The following is a 13858-nucleotide window of genomic DNA, read 5'->3' on the forward strand; positions in this document are numbered from 1 at the left end:
CAGGCCCGGGCGGCGGGCACGCGCACGTCCGGCCTCCACAGGGGTGTTTTGTGGGCGGGGCCTGCGTCCTGCTGCAGCTGTTCATGGTTGCGTCTGGAAGCCGGAGAGGGTCCGTGGACGTGAGAGATGCAGCCATAGTCACGCCACAGCGCCTGGAATTCTGACCCGCCGGCACCGACCGTTCCACAGCGCATCCGCACCGACCGAAAGGTGAGTCCGAGAGGGGATCCTCCATCTTTTATCCGCTGACCCCTGCCCTTGAAGACAAGCGCGGACGGTCCATCCTCGCCCTGCATCACGAACAGGCCGGGGAGAGCGAACCAACATGGATGCTGTGCGCTAAAGCTCCGCCGCTGCTGATGCTTGCGCGGAGATTATGATCCTGGGGTCGGAGCCGCGGTTTAATCCTGACAGCGCGACGCGATTCCTGCCAAAAAGAATCTGGGATCCGTCGCTGAGATCGCTGATTGTGAAAACCATAAAAAAAAGGGCTTAAAATAGAGCAGCAGCCATTCACTTGGATGATGACACCCATTTGGAAGCTGGTGTATTTCTCTGTGTGGAGACATTTACTTGCAGCATCATCTCTCAGTTGCACATCCCATAATTAGTCACAATTCCAGGATGATCTTATAGAATTGTCGGCATGACATCATCTGCGGGACTACAGCTAACCTTGGTTTTTATCGCCATAATTCTCACGTTTTCCTAAATAATTAACGCCATCGTAATCCTGGAAAATAATGAGATTTCCACAGTTTTCCCGGGAGGATGCAGCTGTTTACCAGATGTTCGGTCCGATCGATACAACAAGTGATGACAAATGTTAGATTGGGGACGATCCATCTTCACAACTCAGAAGTGATTTTAGATCAATCTGAACACACCTTTTTACTTGCCTTGTTTCTGTAAATATGAATGTTTATAAGAATGTTTCTAAAGCTCAGAATAGCCAAAACAACTTTTTTTAAATTTATTAACAATAAAAAAAACCTCTTTTTCTCCCGATGGCCACCTGACACATTTGATGCAGTTCGCTTTCCCACCGTTAGAGGGTGCTGCGCCCCACTTACATAGAGTCTAATAAATGTTCCTTAAAACATGAAACTGCGCTCAAATCGCACATCAAAATAAGAAATTTCCAGTATTGTGGCAACATTGAAAAGCGCTTAACCCAACGCTATTGGTTGCAGCTAGAAATCATGGCTGAGCACCAGAGGCAGCGCTCCCTGTCCACCGCCGGTGAGTCCCTCTACCACGTGCTGGGGGTCGAGAAAGTGGCCACGACGGACGACATCAAGAGGTCGTACAGGTAAGGCGTCCCGGCCTGACCCGAAGGCAGGAGCTCGGCAACAAACGCCTGCTGTGATCAGCCCTCTCTTTCAGGAAGCTGGCGCTGAAGTTCCACCCCGACAAGAATCCCGACAATCCCGAGGCGGCGGACAAGTTCAAGGAGATCAACAACGCTCACGCCATCCTGAACGACCCCACCAAACGGAACATCTACGACAAATACGGCTCTCTGGGGCTCTACGTGGCCGAGCAGTTCGGGGAGGAGAACGTCAACACCTACTTTGTCCTGTCCAGCTGGTGGGCGAAGGTGAGAGCCTCTCGGCCGAGCGGGGGGGTGGCTCGGGCAGCGCTGACGCCTGGATCTTCTGCCCGCAGGCTCTGTTTGTCGTCTGCGGCCTGGCGACCGGCTGCTACTTCTGCTGCTGCCTGTGCTGCTGCTGCAACTGCTGCTGCGGGAGGTGTAAACCGCGGCCCCGGGACGCCCAAGATCAGGACTTTTACGTGTCTCCCGAAGACCTGGAGGCTCAGCTGCAGTCGGACGAGAGAGGTGAGGAGCCGCCGCGTCACTTCCCCCCCGACAGTGACGAGCAGTTAGCGATTACCGTATTGGCCCGAATATAAGACGGTGTTTTTTACGTTGAAATAAGACTGAAAAAGTGGGGGTCGTCTTACATTCGCGGTCTAGACATTATACCCATTCACAACGCTAGATGGCGCCAGATATATTTAAAGCGAATGCTGAACTTAACGTCCCAGGGAAAAGCGAACCCCTGTCACGAAGAAGAAAAATAAAAATAGCGGTAGCACGAAGAAGAAAAGTAAAAAATAGCGGTAAGAAAGAAAAGAGAAGAAAATAAGAGAAGAGATAACAGAAAATAGAGAAATGTAGCGACAATCTGGAGAAAAGTGGGTCGAAGATATAATCATTTGTTTCAGATGTACTGTAATTATTTTCTGTATAAAAATTAAATTTGGTGTTCAAAAAGTCTTTTTTTCAAACTTGAGTCTTGAAAAAGAGGGGGTCGTCTTATAATCAAGGTCGTCTTATATTCGGGCCAACACGGTGCATGATGTGGGGCGTGTTTGAAGGGTGACCTTCTGACCTCTGTGTGTTTACGCTTGGTCCTTGTGCGACAGAGGCCGGAGGTGAGCCCATAATGATGCAGCCGTCGGCCACAGAGACGACGCAGCTAACATCGGACGGCCACTACTCCTACCACACCGACACTGGCTTCAACTAACCCGCCGCCGGGCCCAGACCCGCCCCGGCCTGCGGTCCTGCCCGTTTCCCCTGAAAAGCGGCTATCCATCTTTCCACCTCAGACAGGGAGCGATGCGGAGGAGAGGGACTAGCCAGCACGGCCCCAGAGAGGAACTGATGACGTCACATCCTTTAAATCTGTCCCCGATTGGTCCGAAAAAAAAAGAAACGGCTCCTTTCTTTTGTTGCCCCCCCCCGAATTTTCTTTGTGCTTTTCCCGGCCTTTGGCCGCGCCCGTCTCCTCTTCCACATGGCGTAGCATGCACTGTTTGTCCAGCGGTCTTTCGTTCAAGCCACCTTTTGCTTTCAGAGACTCGTGTCGTAGATGTGCAGGTGCTGCGTGGAGTTTACAGCACAGTTAACATGGGCGGCGGCGGGGGGGTGGGGGTGGGGGGGCGCTCAGGTGCATGCAGGTTACAGAGGTGCGCTCTCTTCTTGTTTCTAACGCGGTCGTCGTCACCAGAGTCGGCTTTCTCCTAGATGCTGGTTTTATTTGCGCTGTGTCACGGTCGGCTGTGTCGCGCCCTGTCTCTGTTCCTCGTGCACTCCCCTGACTGCTGTATGTGCGACACCTTATTAAAGGCACAGAGCTTGAGTTAATCTTTTCTGCCCCGTCCACGGCGCTGATACCGTGGTTCGGAATCTGGTCCAGCGGAGTGAATCTCTTATGAGCAAAAACGGTTTCAGAAGGCCGAGAAATATTGATCAGTTGTGATTATGCAGTTCAATTTGCTGCAGGCCCAGGTGATCAGTCTGGTTCTGGGAGTTATCATTGTTACCGAGCTTGTTTTTAGTCCTTGTGTTTTGAAGTCTGATGGCGCGTGTGTTCGTTGCCGTGTTTACTGAATGGTCCGCCCTTTTTTAAATCGTTCAATACTGAGATGATCTTCGGTCATATCATCTGTGAGCCAGTGCAACAGGCAGCTCTTAGTAAACAGTCGTTTCCACACCACTCAAATTGCATATGTTGCCACCTAGTTGGAAAAATTGGCATCTTCCTTTTTTCTCATTGTTGCCATTCATAGCTGCTCATAATGTGTTTTGGTGGTTTACAAATGGTGGCTCCTGTTGCCCACCCTGTGCTATTAACGGTATGGATGTTGCCCTCTGTAGCCCCTGTATGATGTTTCCTGTAACCCTTGATGAAAAATAGATGTTCCTGCCATGGCTTTTTCATCAACATATGGAAAAAATGCTCCTGTAAGTGTTCTCAGTTGAATGCACAGTGTTTAGAAATAATCTGTACTGGATCAATGATCAGGAAATAATTTAAAGATTACATAGTATATAGTGCAATTATAGTGAAATGGTTGTATGATGCAATTTTGGAATTTAATTTATTTCAAAGACTTTGTCATTTGCTCGAAATGATGATTGGCTACAATTAAAACCTGGTATGTGTTGTAATGTAAACATTAAAATTCAGCCAAGAATGACTGGTTGAGGTCGCTTGTACATACACCTGGTCATATAAAGTATAAATCTTAACGTTTTTGTTGTAGCATGGTAATTGTGTGTCTGGACAAAAGCAAGTGAATCATTGATAAGATTTGCTGTTGGTGATTAAATGTTCATGAACACTGAGCCTTGGTCCGATTCTTTTACATCAAAAATGCACATTAATGCAACTTTTTCACTGCAGCACATTTTGATGCTGCAGTGTCGTAAAATCACCGCCAGATGGAGACAAAACACAATTTTAACTAATGCTTGAAACCAACGTTATTTTGTCGTTGTTCGTCCATTAAATTAGCCCCAAAACATACAATTTTCCGTAAAGAGTGGAGAAAACATAGGAAAATCCCCATTTTTTTGCATCTGTACGCCATCACTACTGATGTGACACATCAGTACCTTCTTATTTATAAACCTGAGCTGACCAGAACCGCCATCAAGAAAGGTGGTTACACGATTTTAAAAGTTAAATTATCTTCTTATCTTCTTCTTTCAGCTATCTTCATCCAACAAAATATTAATGACCTGAAACGTCCAGTCCTTGATTGAGTTTTACCTGACCGGGTTCGAGGGTCTAAGGACAAAAAGATATCACAACTGTGCAGCTTGTAAAGCTCTTCGAGGCAACAATGTTTGCGATTTTGTGCTCTAAATAAAATAAAACTTAAAACTTAATTGGCTTCTTGATTCCATTGATTTATCGTGTTTTTCCCAGAAACGTAATTCGTCACACTAATTAAGTTAATGGGCCTCCAAATGGCATTTACCCCACCAGTGTATTGCTATTTTTATCTTAAGATTTAGCATTTGGCTAAGTAGGCAGTGTGTGTGTGTGTGTGTGTGCGTGCGTGCGTGTGTGTGTGTGTGTGTGGCTCGGTGATCCTGACTGCGGTTGCCTCATTGTTCGCGCCGGGCTGACTGGACAGACTCCGACATAAAAGGGGCCGAAATGAACCGACCAGGTAACATTTTGATTCCTGTTCACACGAGTTTCGTTGGATTTTAGACTCCTATTCGCTCCTCGCGCGACAGGTGCCTTCACCTGTTGTCCAGGTAGCTGCAGCTCGCGGAGCAGGTGACTCCCAGCACCAAGGACAGCTACTGTCTAACTTATTCCACTTTAAATCAGGCGTAAAGGATACAACATGAACGCTACATGATTTAATCTGATTACCTTTTACTTTTGTTAAATTGTTTGTTTTGAATTATGTAGTTTTATCTGCCGTAGCATCAGTGTTGTGTATAGTTATTTAAAATAAAGATTCATGTATAATTCCATATTATTCACGTTCATCCATATTTCCCTGTCACAGGGTTTGGTGGGGCTTCGTCACCCGTCAGCTTCTCCACCAGGACAGTAGAAAATGGATGCTCGCCCTCAGACCTGACGGACCAGGAGGTCGATCACCTGCGGACCGAACTTGCAAAGGTGATGCACCACAACGTCCCCGCGCAGGGAGGGAAGTGGTTTATTGGCCCTCACTGTCCTCCCTGATGTGATGTCGCACAGATGGAGGAGGAAATCCACACGTTGCGGCAGGTCCTCCTGGCCAAGGAGAAGAATGCGACAGAAATCAGGAGGCAGCTGGGTTTGGGTCCCTTCAGTCACCTCAAACAGAACCTGGCGAAAGGCTGGCACGACGTGCAGAGCTCAGCCCCGTGAGTGTGTGCTGGGATCATTTGGATCCTTCTGGTCTCAACCAGGCGGCTGAAGATCGCTGGCTTACGTAACAGCACGATCACCTGCCTGTCGTGCTCTCCTTGCAGATACCTCTCCGCCTCCGCCACCCTGGAGGACATCGGCCAGTCCGACATGTGAGCCGGGTTGCATGTTGTGACGCGTATCTGTTGTTTTTGGTCGTGCGCTCACGTGTTCAAGAGGGATCACCTTTAAGGAACAAGTGATGGGATTCTGCAGCTCAAACGGGATTGGTGGCCTGTTAATAGCCTTACAGCCTGACTTAGCTCCACACGCAGTAATATTACAGGCAACCGGCCTGCAGCCACCTTTACACACACACACACACACACACACACACACACACACACGTAGCGTTGTAACGCGTTCTTTGACCCGTGCAGATGTCTGAGGACGCGGGTGGGTCTCTCCCACGCCGGCCAGGTGACGTCAGCGGCACTGTCCAATGTGGGCGTGGCCATCACCAGGCGGCTGGCTGATATGAGGTACCTCCTGACCCCAGAACAGCCGCCCAGTTTCCTTTTGTTGTGATGAAAATTAAGGGCGTGGAGGACAGTTGTGAAGCATTAGGATGACTTGTGCAGCTGCTCATGCTGATGTTCTGTTTTCCCTTCACCTCAACAGAACGTTGTCCCTCCCGAGCCCACCACGGTAAGACCTGACCTAATCCAGTCTCGCAGCTTTGAAACCCCCCCCCTTCTGATTCTCGCTCTCTGTGTCCTGTTCCAAACTGCAGTCACACCATCAGCGTTCCCACCATGAGGTAGAACCTCTCGCCTCAGGTGTCCGACGGTCTCTTTGTGCCGTTAAACCTTCTAACTTGTTTGTGTCCTCTGCAGACACTCGTCCACCTTCAGGTCTTTCGAGGACATGGTCGGCAGTGTGAAGGTGAGGCGGCTTGAAGGCGAGTGAAGGTTGGGATTGTGACGGCCCGTTTGCCTGGTTCTTACAGGACAAAGTCACCGGCACAAATGGTGAAACCTCTGGTTTTGAAAGAAGATCCGCTCGCCACAACACATGAGATGGACGGTGCCACTGTCCTCATTAATGTTTTATTACGAGCCTTCGACCATGTGAACGCAGGTGTTGTCTGATTATTTTGTGTTGTTTCAAAAGGCTGAGTAGAACATGTGTGTGATAAGTAGTTTTTAACCATTAACGTTATTTTCCTTCATGCTGGATCCATTTATTGTATGTGGAGCTGTTAAGATAAACTGTCTTTTTAAAACCGATAATCAGTGACTGTAAATGACAACAAATCCACTGATTAGCCAGCAAGAGGTTTTTGTTATTATGAACACCCGTAAGATATCATCTATCTGGTAATCAGATTCCCCAGTTTGATCATCTATATTCCCAGTTTGGTGATCACATTCCTTGGTTTGGTAATCAGATTCCCCAATTTGAAAGTCCATTTTCACAGTTTGGTAATCAGATTCCATGGTTTGGTAATCAGATTCTCCAGTGTGATAGTCCATTGTCCAGCTTGGTGATCAGATTCCTTGGTTTAGTAATGCTTTGGTTTGAAAATGTTGCTTCCTGATGGAAGCACCCGTCAACCTTGCACACAATAAGCCATGAAAAGTCAGATCAATAACCCCTGGGATTTTCTGTCTTGAGCTATGTGTATGAATGAATGAATGAATGAATGCTTTGTATAAATAAATGAATTAAAATGAGGAAAAACACTGGTCCTGAATTTAAGCCATCGTTCAAACACTCAGCTGTTCTTTGGGTAATAAGAAAACTCAGAAGACTGACGTTAACACATCAACACAAGCTTTGGTTTCCAGAGCGTTTTGGGGGAAACACAATATTCATTACAACTTTAACCCAATAAACTACTGCCATGTAGCGACAAGATAAGGTAAATTGATTATCAAACCTAGGGAACGGCCTTTTTCCCCCTTCACCTGAAATCGTGGGGATATGTAGATTTATGTAACCAAAAGGTCTAATTAAGAATATTTTCTACAAAATTAATGAGCCTTTGGGTGGCGCCACAGGGTAACAGCAATAGCTCCTATTGTGGCTGTCAAAAGAAACGCCAGCTGTTCTTTGAAACCAAAAAACACAAGTCCAGAACATATGCCTGGTTGGCTGAAAACAGGTCTTTTATCTTTATTGATCTTACGCAAGCTTATGTGCTTGTGCAACAAAGCGCTGGGTAAGACAGTAGAAAGTGAAAAACAAGCTTTAATGGAGGGGAAAAGTTAAGTTCCCTGACCGGGAATCGAACCCGGGCCGCGGCGGTGAGAGCGCCGAATCCTAACCACTAGACCACCAGGGAAGTGCTTTGGCCAAATAATTACGAGCTATTTTCAATAAACATAGTAAAGTAAGACGATTACTATTTTATCAAGCATAAGCACAAGTATGTCAGCATATCTGATTGAAACTCAAATGACAGGATGGCAGCAGTTAGTGCCGTCAGCTGTAGCCTTACACGTCTCCTAAACCCTCGCGTCATCGCTAACACTCAGCATGACTCAAACCAGAAAGAACAGCCTCGCGTTTGTCTGCCAACGCCCCGCCCACTGACATGGTCACGCGCCGAGGGGCCCCACTTGCCTATAAAGACGCGAGGTTCTCCGCAGGACCGCAGCAGATCCGCATCGACCCGGACTGGTCGGAACCGACAGATATCTACAAATGGGCAATTGTAGCCAGTAGGCTCCTCTTTAAATCCGTCCATCCGCACTTTCGACCGCAGACGCCGTAACAGCGAGGCGATCTTTAAGGTAGGTCAGACGTTGAACATGATGGCTGATGTTCGTCTCGTGTAAGAACAATGTACTTTAACTATTCTTATGGGTGGACGCAGTCAAAAACATGTGTTTCGCTTATTTGAGTTTTTGACGTGTCTTTTATTAAACCTTCTGACTTCCCCTGGGTTAAATAACCTTTTGCCCTTGTATAAGCGGGTTATTTGTTCATCAGCTGTACCCTCACTGCTCACGTATTCATTTAAGTCCCTCAATCCGTCTGCTGCCTTTAACTGGTTCCCACAGGCTAAATGTCTCTACAAATATAAGTTTTTAAATTAGGACTAGGAAGATGACTTATTTGGCGTTTGGCCAGATCTTCTAGGCTTTGAGTTGGGTTACTTGTCTTTCCGGTTAGACCGTTGGAAGCAGCTGCTAATGTCCCATCACTGCAGGGAAGGCATCTGAACACGAATGTGCATGTGGAATGTGTCTTGGAAACCCCCCTCAGCTCAGGAGACGCCACCGGAACCTTTTTAATTCTGTTGGTTTCCACTGAATTAACGTCCAGCTCTCTCGTCTCTTGCAGTGAACCATCTCTTAACTTTGAGCGGTTCCAACACCTGAAGTCGGATAAAATGGCAGCAATTCCCTCAAGTGGCTCCCTCGTGGCCACCCACGACTATTACAGACGTGAGTGAGGGGGTCTCGTGGATTTCTAATGTCAATTTAAAGGTTTTTATTTATTTGGTTTAACTCGGGGGGTGTCTTTGTTTGGTTTCAGGACGCCTTGGTTCTGCCTCCAGCAGCAGCTCCTGTGGCAGCGCCGAATACACAGGCGAGGTCATTCCTCACCACCCAGGTAGGAATTTTAAATCATGACGCGCCGTTTCTGGCCACGAGAGGCCCAAACTAACGGCTGCTCTCCGCAGGGCTTCCAAGGCAAGATTCTGGTCACTGGTGGACTTCATTTTTCTTCGCCAAACAGAACCAGCCCGGCCTGCAAAATGGATCCGACCTCCAAAAGTAAGTGACAGGCGCCGACAGTGTGTGCGTGTGCTCTGGGTTCTGGAACTGAGCCTCTTTTCCCTGTGCCGCAGGAACGGAACCTACACAGTGGCCAACGGCCAGGTGACCTGCATCGCCAGGGAGATGGTTCTGAAGCGGCAACTCAGCGAAACCAGCGACAGCGGGAAGCCCGAACAACAGCAAACAACCCCCCTGCCCCCCCCATCCTAGACCTCACCCCCCCCACCCCCCCCCACCCGAGGTCCCCTTTCGCTATCGTCTTGCCGTCCGTCACAGTCGGAGATGACGAGGGCGCCCGTTACCCGTAGCGTGGAGTTTTCCTGTTTGTATAGTTCCTTTTATATCGACCAAAAGTTTTTCATTATGTTCTTGTGACACTGTAAATACAAATAAATCAAAACAAAACAAAACAAACTTTCACTCGTTATCATTTTATGTGTTATCGTTTTACTCCAGGAAAATGCTTTTATGGTGCTGTTAAGCTCCTGGTTGTCGCCTGTTTTTGGCTGATTGACAGAGCTGAGGTGCGGAGCAACACCAGCTGCTCATTACCTGTAAGACGATCTGCACGGCTAATTCGCCGCTCGGCAGTGACTCACCTGGACGCAAATGTGGGTCAGCGTCCGAAATAGAGAATGTCAGGATAAATATGGAATTACCCGTGTCATAATGCATCTATTCCTGCACACATGACCTGTTTTTGGACTCTATATGTGGAAAAATAAAAGCCCTACATTTCAGAGGTCTTCAGTGTCACGCTTTCTTCCAGCGCACCAACCTGACACGCACGTGTTACAGTTTGAGGGTCGAAATCAAGGTTAAATCAAGTAAAACCTCTTTATCCGGCGGGCTCTTACGTAAAGAGAAGCTGGAAGTTTCTGGATACAAAGTTACCACGCCGTGGCCTCTTCTTTGAAATCAATACTTAAAATATTTGGCAACCTTCATCTGAGAATAAAGCGAGCAAAGTGCGGTTTACATTCGGCTTCGAGATGATCTCTGTGTTCAGGTGTTGACGGGCTGCCAATTGTGCCTCATGACGGCCGGGAACAGAACTGTTCTGAGGGGAATGACGGGAGTCTCAAACCCACCTGTCAAGTGCGGACGAACGTGTCTCATCACAGGCTGGAGGTTTCTATTCATAATCATCAGAACATGAGGGTTAGTCTGTACAGAGGTCAGGGGAGGAGGGAGACACGTGTGCAGAGCGCCTGCAAACACAAGCTGCAGACGGGCGTGGACGGGCAGGAACAGCCAGAGTTGAAAACATGTTTTTATCCCCAACTGCTGCTGCAGCTCCAGGACTGTTTGCCTGCAGGGAACTGGAAGATAGCGGAGGTGCTTGTACCCATTCCAGATGGCATCCGTGTGTATTTTCACAGGATTGTTGATCAGGAAAAACCTGGAAATGTGTCCTATGTTTGCTTTATTCAGAGATTTGAAGGGCGGAATAGGTCAAATAGCTTTAAGTTTCTCTGCTCCCTGTGTAAATAAAGACGTTGTTGAGGTTTCTGGGTCTGTAATTCCTGTAAATTCGGAGTATTCTTCATGAATCGTGGAGCTGCGCTGGAGTGAAGGCGTCACAGTTCCATGGAACCTTTGAGAAGCAGCAGAAATATCCTCCCTCTCCTGCCGTTAGGACCTGGAGTCACTCAATTTTCCGGTCGTGTGTCACAGATGACAGTGATTTGATGCAGAGCAACCTCAATATCATTGAGGATGCATTTTGCATGCGGAGGCCTCACGTATCCGTCTCTCAGCAGCTTCTATATGAACCGGTTCCCCCCCCGTCAGCTGTTTGTTTAGTGGAAACTATCTGCATGGACGCCAGCGGCGCTTTTGGCTGACAGATAAAAAAAGAATCCGGGCCAAAGGTGCTTCCACAAAACAGCTAATCTGAGGCCCACGTTTGTCTTCCTGGTAACCGACCTCGGCCCGTCTGCTGGGGGTCCGGAGTCCCTCCGTGTTTGCACAGCAGCATGAGAACCAAGTGTGGACCTCAGGGCTTGTCCTGGGTCCACAGGCTCGCTGCCAAAGTCCGGCCGCGATCGATCAGTCCCAGAGACGGGAGTTATTAATTCACCGGCTGATTTGTGGGTTTTGGAAAAACCCCACAAAAAAACAAACATGGTTACGTGTTTCAAGTCCAAAGGTTTGGGTCAGTAACTTCCTGTGGAGTTAAAATTAGCCACAGACTGGGGCCTGGGGAGACTGGGGACACTGGGATTATTCTTATTTTAGTCCTATTTTCAGTCAAAACATCCTCGCGGTGTTGGGCTGCATAGTTTCAGCTCCAAAATTCAAACGTCCCAGAAGCGTTTCACGACGAGTTACTATGGAAATTTAACGCACGTTCTGAAAGAATGAGAAAATAGGAGATCAGCCTCGCTGAGCTGGCAGAACAGAGCGTCCTGCACGCCAGCAGCGTGCGCCCTGAGCTACGTGACACTCGTGCAAACTGTGTCAGATATAAAAAACACAACCGCCCGACGTCACGGGAGGCACACGGGGGGGCAGATATGATCGCGCTGCAGCAGCAGAGTCCGTGTTGTTCAGTAAAAACACGTTTTTGGAAGTATAATTGTGTCAAAAGTGATCCTGGAGCTGATCCTGGCGCCACCGTCGGGTCGAAGCGTGCGCGACAGCAGGAACGCACAAAAACAACGTCGTGTTTAATCTCCCACGTGTGTGTTTTGCTGTGTCTTTGGGATTTATCCTAGTCCAAAAATTAAAAATTAAATAAAAATCCAGGTGCAATCAAAGCTTCATTTTCAATATGTGGCACTACTTTGTGAAAACACTATAAGAACGTTTGTTTTATCGTTTCCTTTATTTACATTTAAATACGCGGAATTAGACGTAATCAGAAAGCGTGTTGAAAGATTAACAGAATCAATAACAGAAAATTATTTTATTTTAAATGTGTGTTAAACAGCTGCGCACGCATTAATGGAAAAACAAATTTGTTCCATGGCAGCTCCCGTAGGTTTCTGGGAATTCTTAAAGCAGGAATGTCGAAATCCAGTCCTCAAGGGCCGTGATCCAACCGGGATTTCCAGCCGACCATATGGACCGCATCTGGTCCTGGTAGGACAGAAAACCCGACTGGATCACTCGAGAACTGGATTCTGTTTTGTTAGGACGACGCACTTCAACAAGTGACAGGAGATCCATTAAGGAGAGATGACCTTTGGGTATTCTGCCGCACTGACCGGTTCTATTAGTCACTCATGATCAATATTGATGTAAAATATGTTAAATTGAGGTTTGTAAACAAGTTAAATCGATACGACTCTGCTGCCACCTGGCGGCCAAACTCGAACACAGCAGCCCGCAGATTTGCTGTTTTCTCTGTGGCGACGTGACTGACTGAAGACTTTAAATAAAAGGACAGCACAGGGGGGTTCAGATAGCTCATCGCACTATTTTATTCAATTACTGACATCTCAGGAGAGAAGAGCCACTTTTTTTTTCTCATTGCGTTGATGCAACACTGAAAAAGCGCTATTTCCAAACAAACACAGGTCCCTCATTAGTGATATGTAAGAGGCAGAGAGAATCTCACCTGGACAGGTTTGCATGAAACATACAAATGAAACAGGTTCAAACGTTTTCTTTTGTCTTTTTGTTGTTTCACATCCACTAATAAATATCCATACCCATATACACTTCAAGAAAAAACAAACGGACAAAGAAAATATTAAGTCACAGTTACTGGAAAAAAGCTCCACTTTTAAATCACAAAGATAAATGTACAAAACAATAGACATCTCATATAAATGTGAATGGTTTTTTTTTTGTCGCTAGAGAATTAAATCTCATTTCAGAAGAAATTAGTGAAGAAAAACTAAAGTTGGAGAATCAGCATTTCCTGAGGTTTATGGGTTCCCCCTTGAAAGGCCAGGAAAGGGGAATGGCTTTTGTGTTACCGAGGAGATATTAAAACAGGTCAAAGGGTACCTTCCAGGGTACCAGTTGGGTCAAGGACGAGGAGTTTTCCTATTTAAAGACTTTAAGCACTTCAAGTGTTATCGACACCCTGCCCGTCTCCCTCCAGGCCACGATCAATAATCCAGAACCGTTTGATTGATTCCTAATATCTCTTCTCTGGTCCGCCTGGAAAAGTTTCCCTGCTCCCTCTTTTAGGAGCAATTTAAGGAGCCCCCAAAGCCACAACACCCGGCACACTCTGCCCACCGAAGAGGAAGGGGGGGGGGGGTTCACGTCCACACAGGATGCGATGAAGCTACAGGAGGAGAAATATCTGGGCGGATGTACACAGATTTTGGCGTTCAGGTGAGAATAAAAGAAGAAAACTTGGGAAAAAAAGAGAAGTATTCAGAGAAACTGTACATGTAAACATCACACTTCCACTGAGTCCAAAAACCAGAGGGGGGGGGGGATACAAAGCTTCAC

At 47.2% G+C, this 13858-nt stretch overlaps 3 protein-coding genes and 1 non-coding gene across 4 annotated transcripts; 3 read left to right on the forward strand and 1 right to left on the reverse strand.

Moving 5' to 3' along the window:
* The first annotated feature begins 39 nt into the window (after positions 1-39).
* Positions 40-4138, forward strand: dnajc5aa (DnaJ (Hsp40) homolog, subfamily C, member 5aa). Its single transcript, XM_057040713.1, has 5 exons — positions 40-210; positions 1194-1312; positions 1387-1600; positions 1669-1840; positions 2431-4138. The coding sequence occupies exons 2-5, from the start codon at positions 1203-1205 to the stop codon at positions 2532-2534; spliced, it is 600 nt and encodes a 199-aa protein (XP_056896693.1). The 5' UTR covers positions 40-210; positions 1194-1202; the 3' UTR covers positions 2535-4138.
* A 724-nt stretch (positions 4139-4862) lies between these two features.
* Positions 4863-7394, forward strand: LOC130529960 (tumor protein D54-like). Its single transcript, XM_057040714.1, has 9 exons — positions 4863-4971; positions 5323-5438; positions 5520-5668; positions 5777-5824; positions 6092-6193; positions 6333-6359; positions 6445-6471; positions 6548-6596; positions 6661-7394. The coding sequence occupies exons 1-9, from the start codon at positions 4959-4961 to the stop codon at positions 6727-6729; spliced, it is 600 nt and encodes a 199-aa protein (XP_056896694.1). The 5' UTR covers positions 4863-4958; the 3' UTR covers positions 6730-7394.
* Positions 7395-7926: 532 nt separating this feature from the next.
* Positions 7927-7998, reverse strand: trnae-cuc (transfer RNA glutamic acid (anticodon CUC)). The gene has a single exon. It is a non-coding gene; the product is annotated as a tRNA-Glu (tRNA).
* Positions 7999-8216: 218 nt separating this feature from the next.
* ppdpfa (pancreatic progenitor cell differentiation and proliferation factor a) lies at positions 8217-10182 on the forward strand. The gene is made up of 5 exons (XM_057040723.1): positions 8217-8449; positions 9003-9106; positions 9198-9275; positions 9346-9439; positions 9514-10182. The coding sequence occupies exons 2-5, from the start codon at positions 9052-9054 to the stop codon at positions 9650-9652; spliced, it is 366 nt and encodes a 121-aa protein (XP_056896703.1). The 5' UTR covers positions 8217-8449; positions 9003-9051; the 3' UTR covers positions 9653-10182.
* Positions 10183-13858: the final 3676 nt, after the last annotated feature.

This window comes from Takifugu flavidus, chromosome 8 (genome assembly GCF_003711565.1).
Source record: "Takifugu flavidus isolate HTHZ2018 chromosome 8, ASM371156v2, whole genome shotgun sequence".
Lineage (NCBI taxonomy): Eukaryota > Metazoa > Chordata > Actinopteri > Tetraodontiformes > Tetraodontidae > Takifugu > Takifugu flavidus.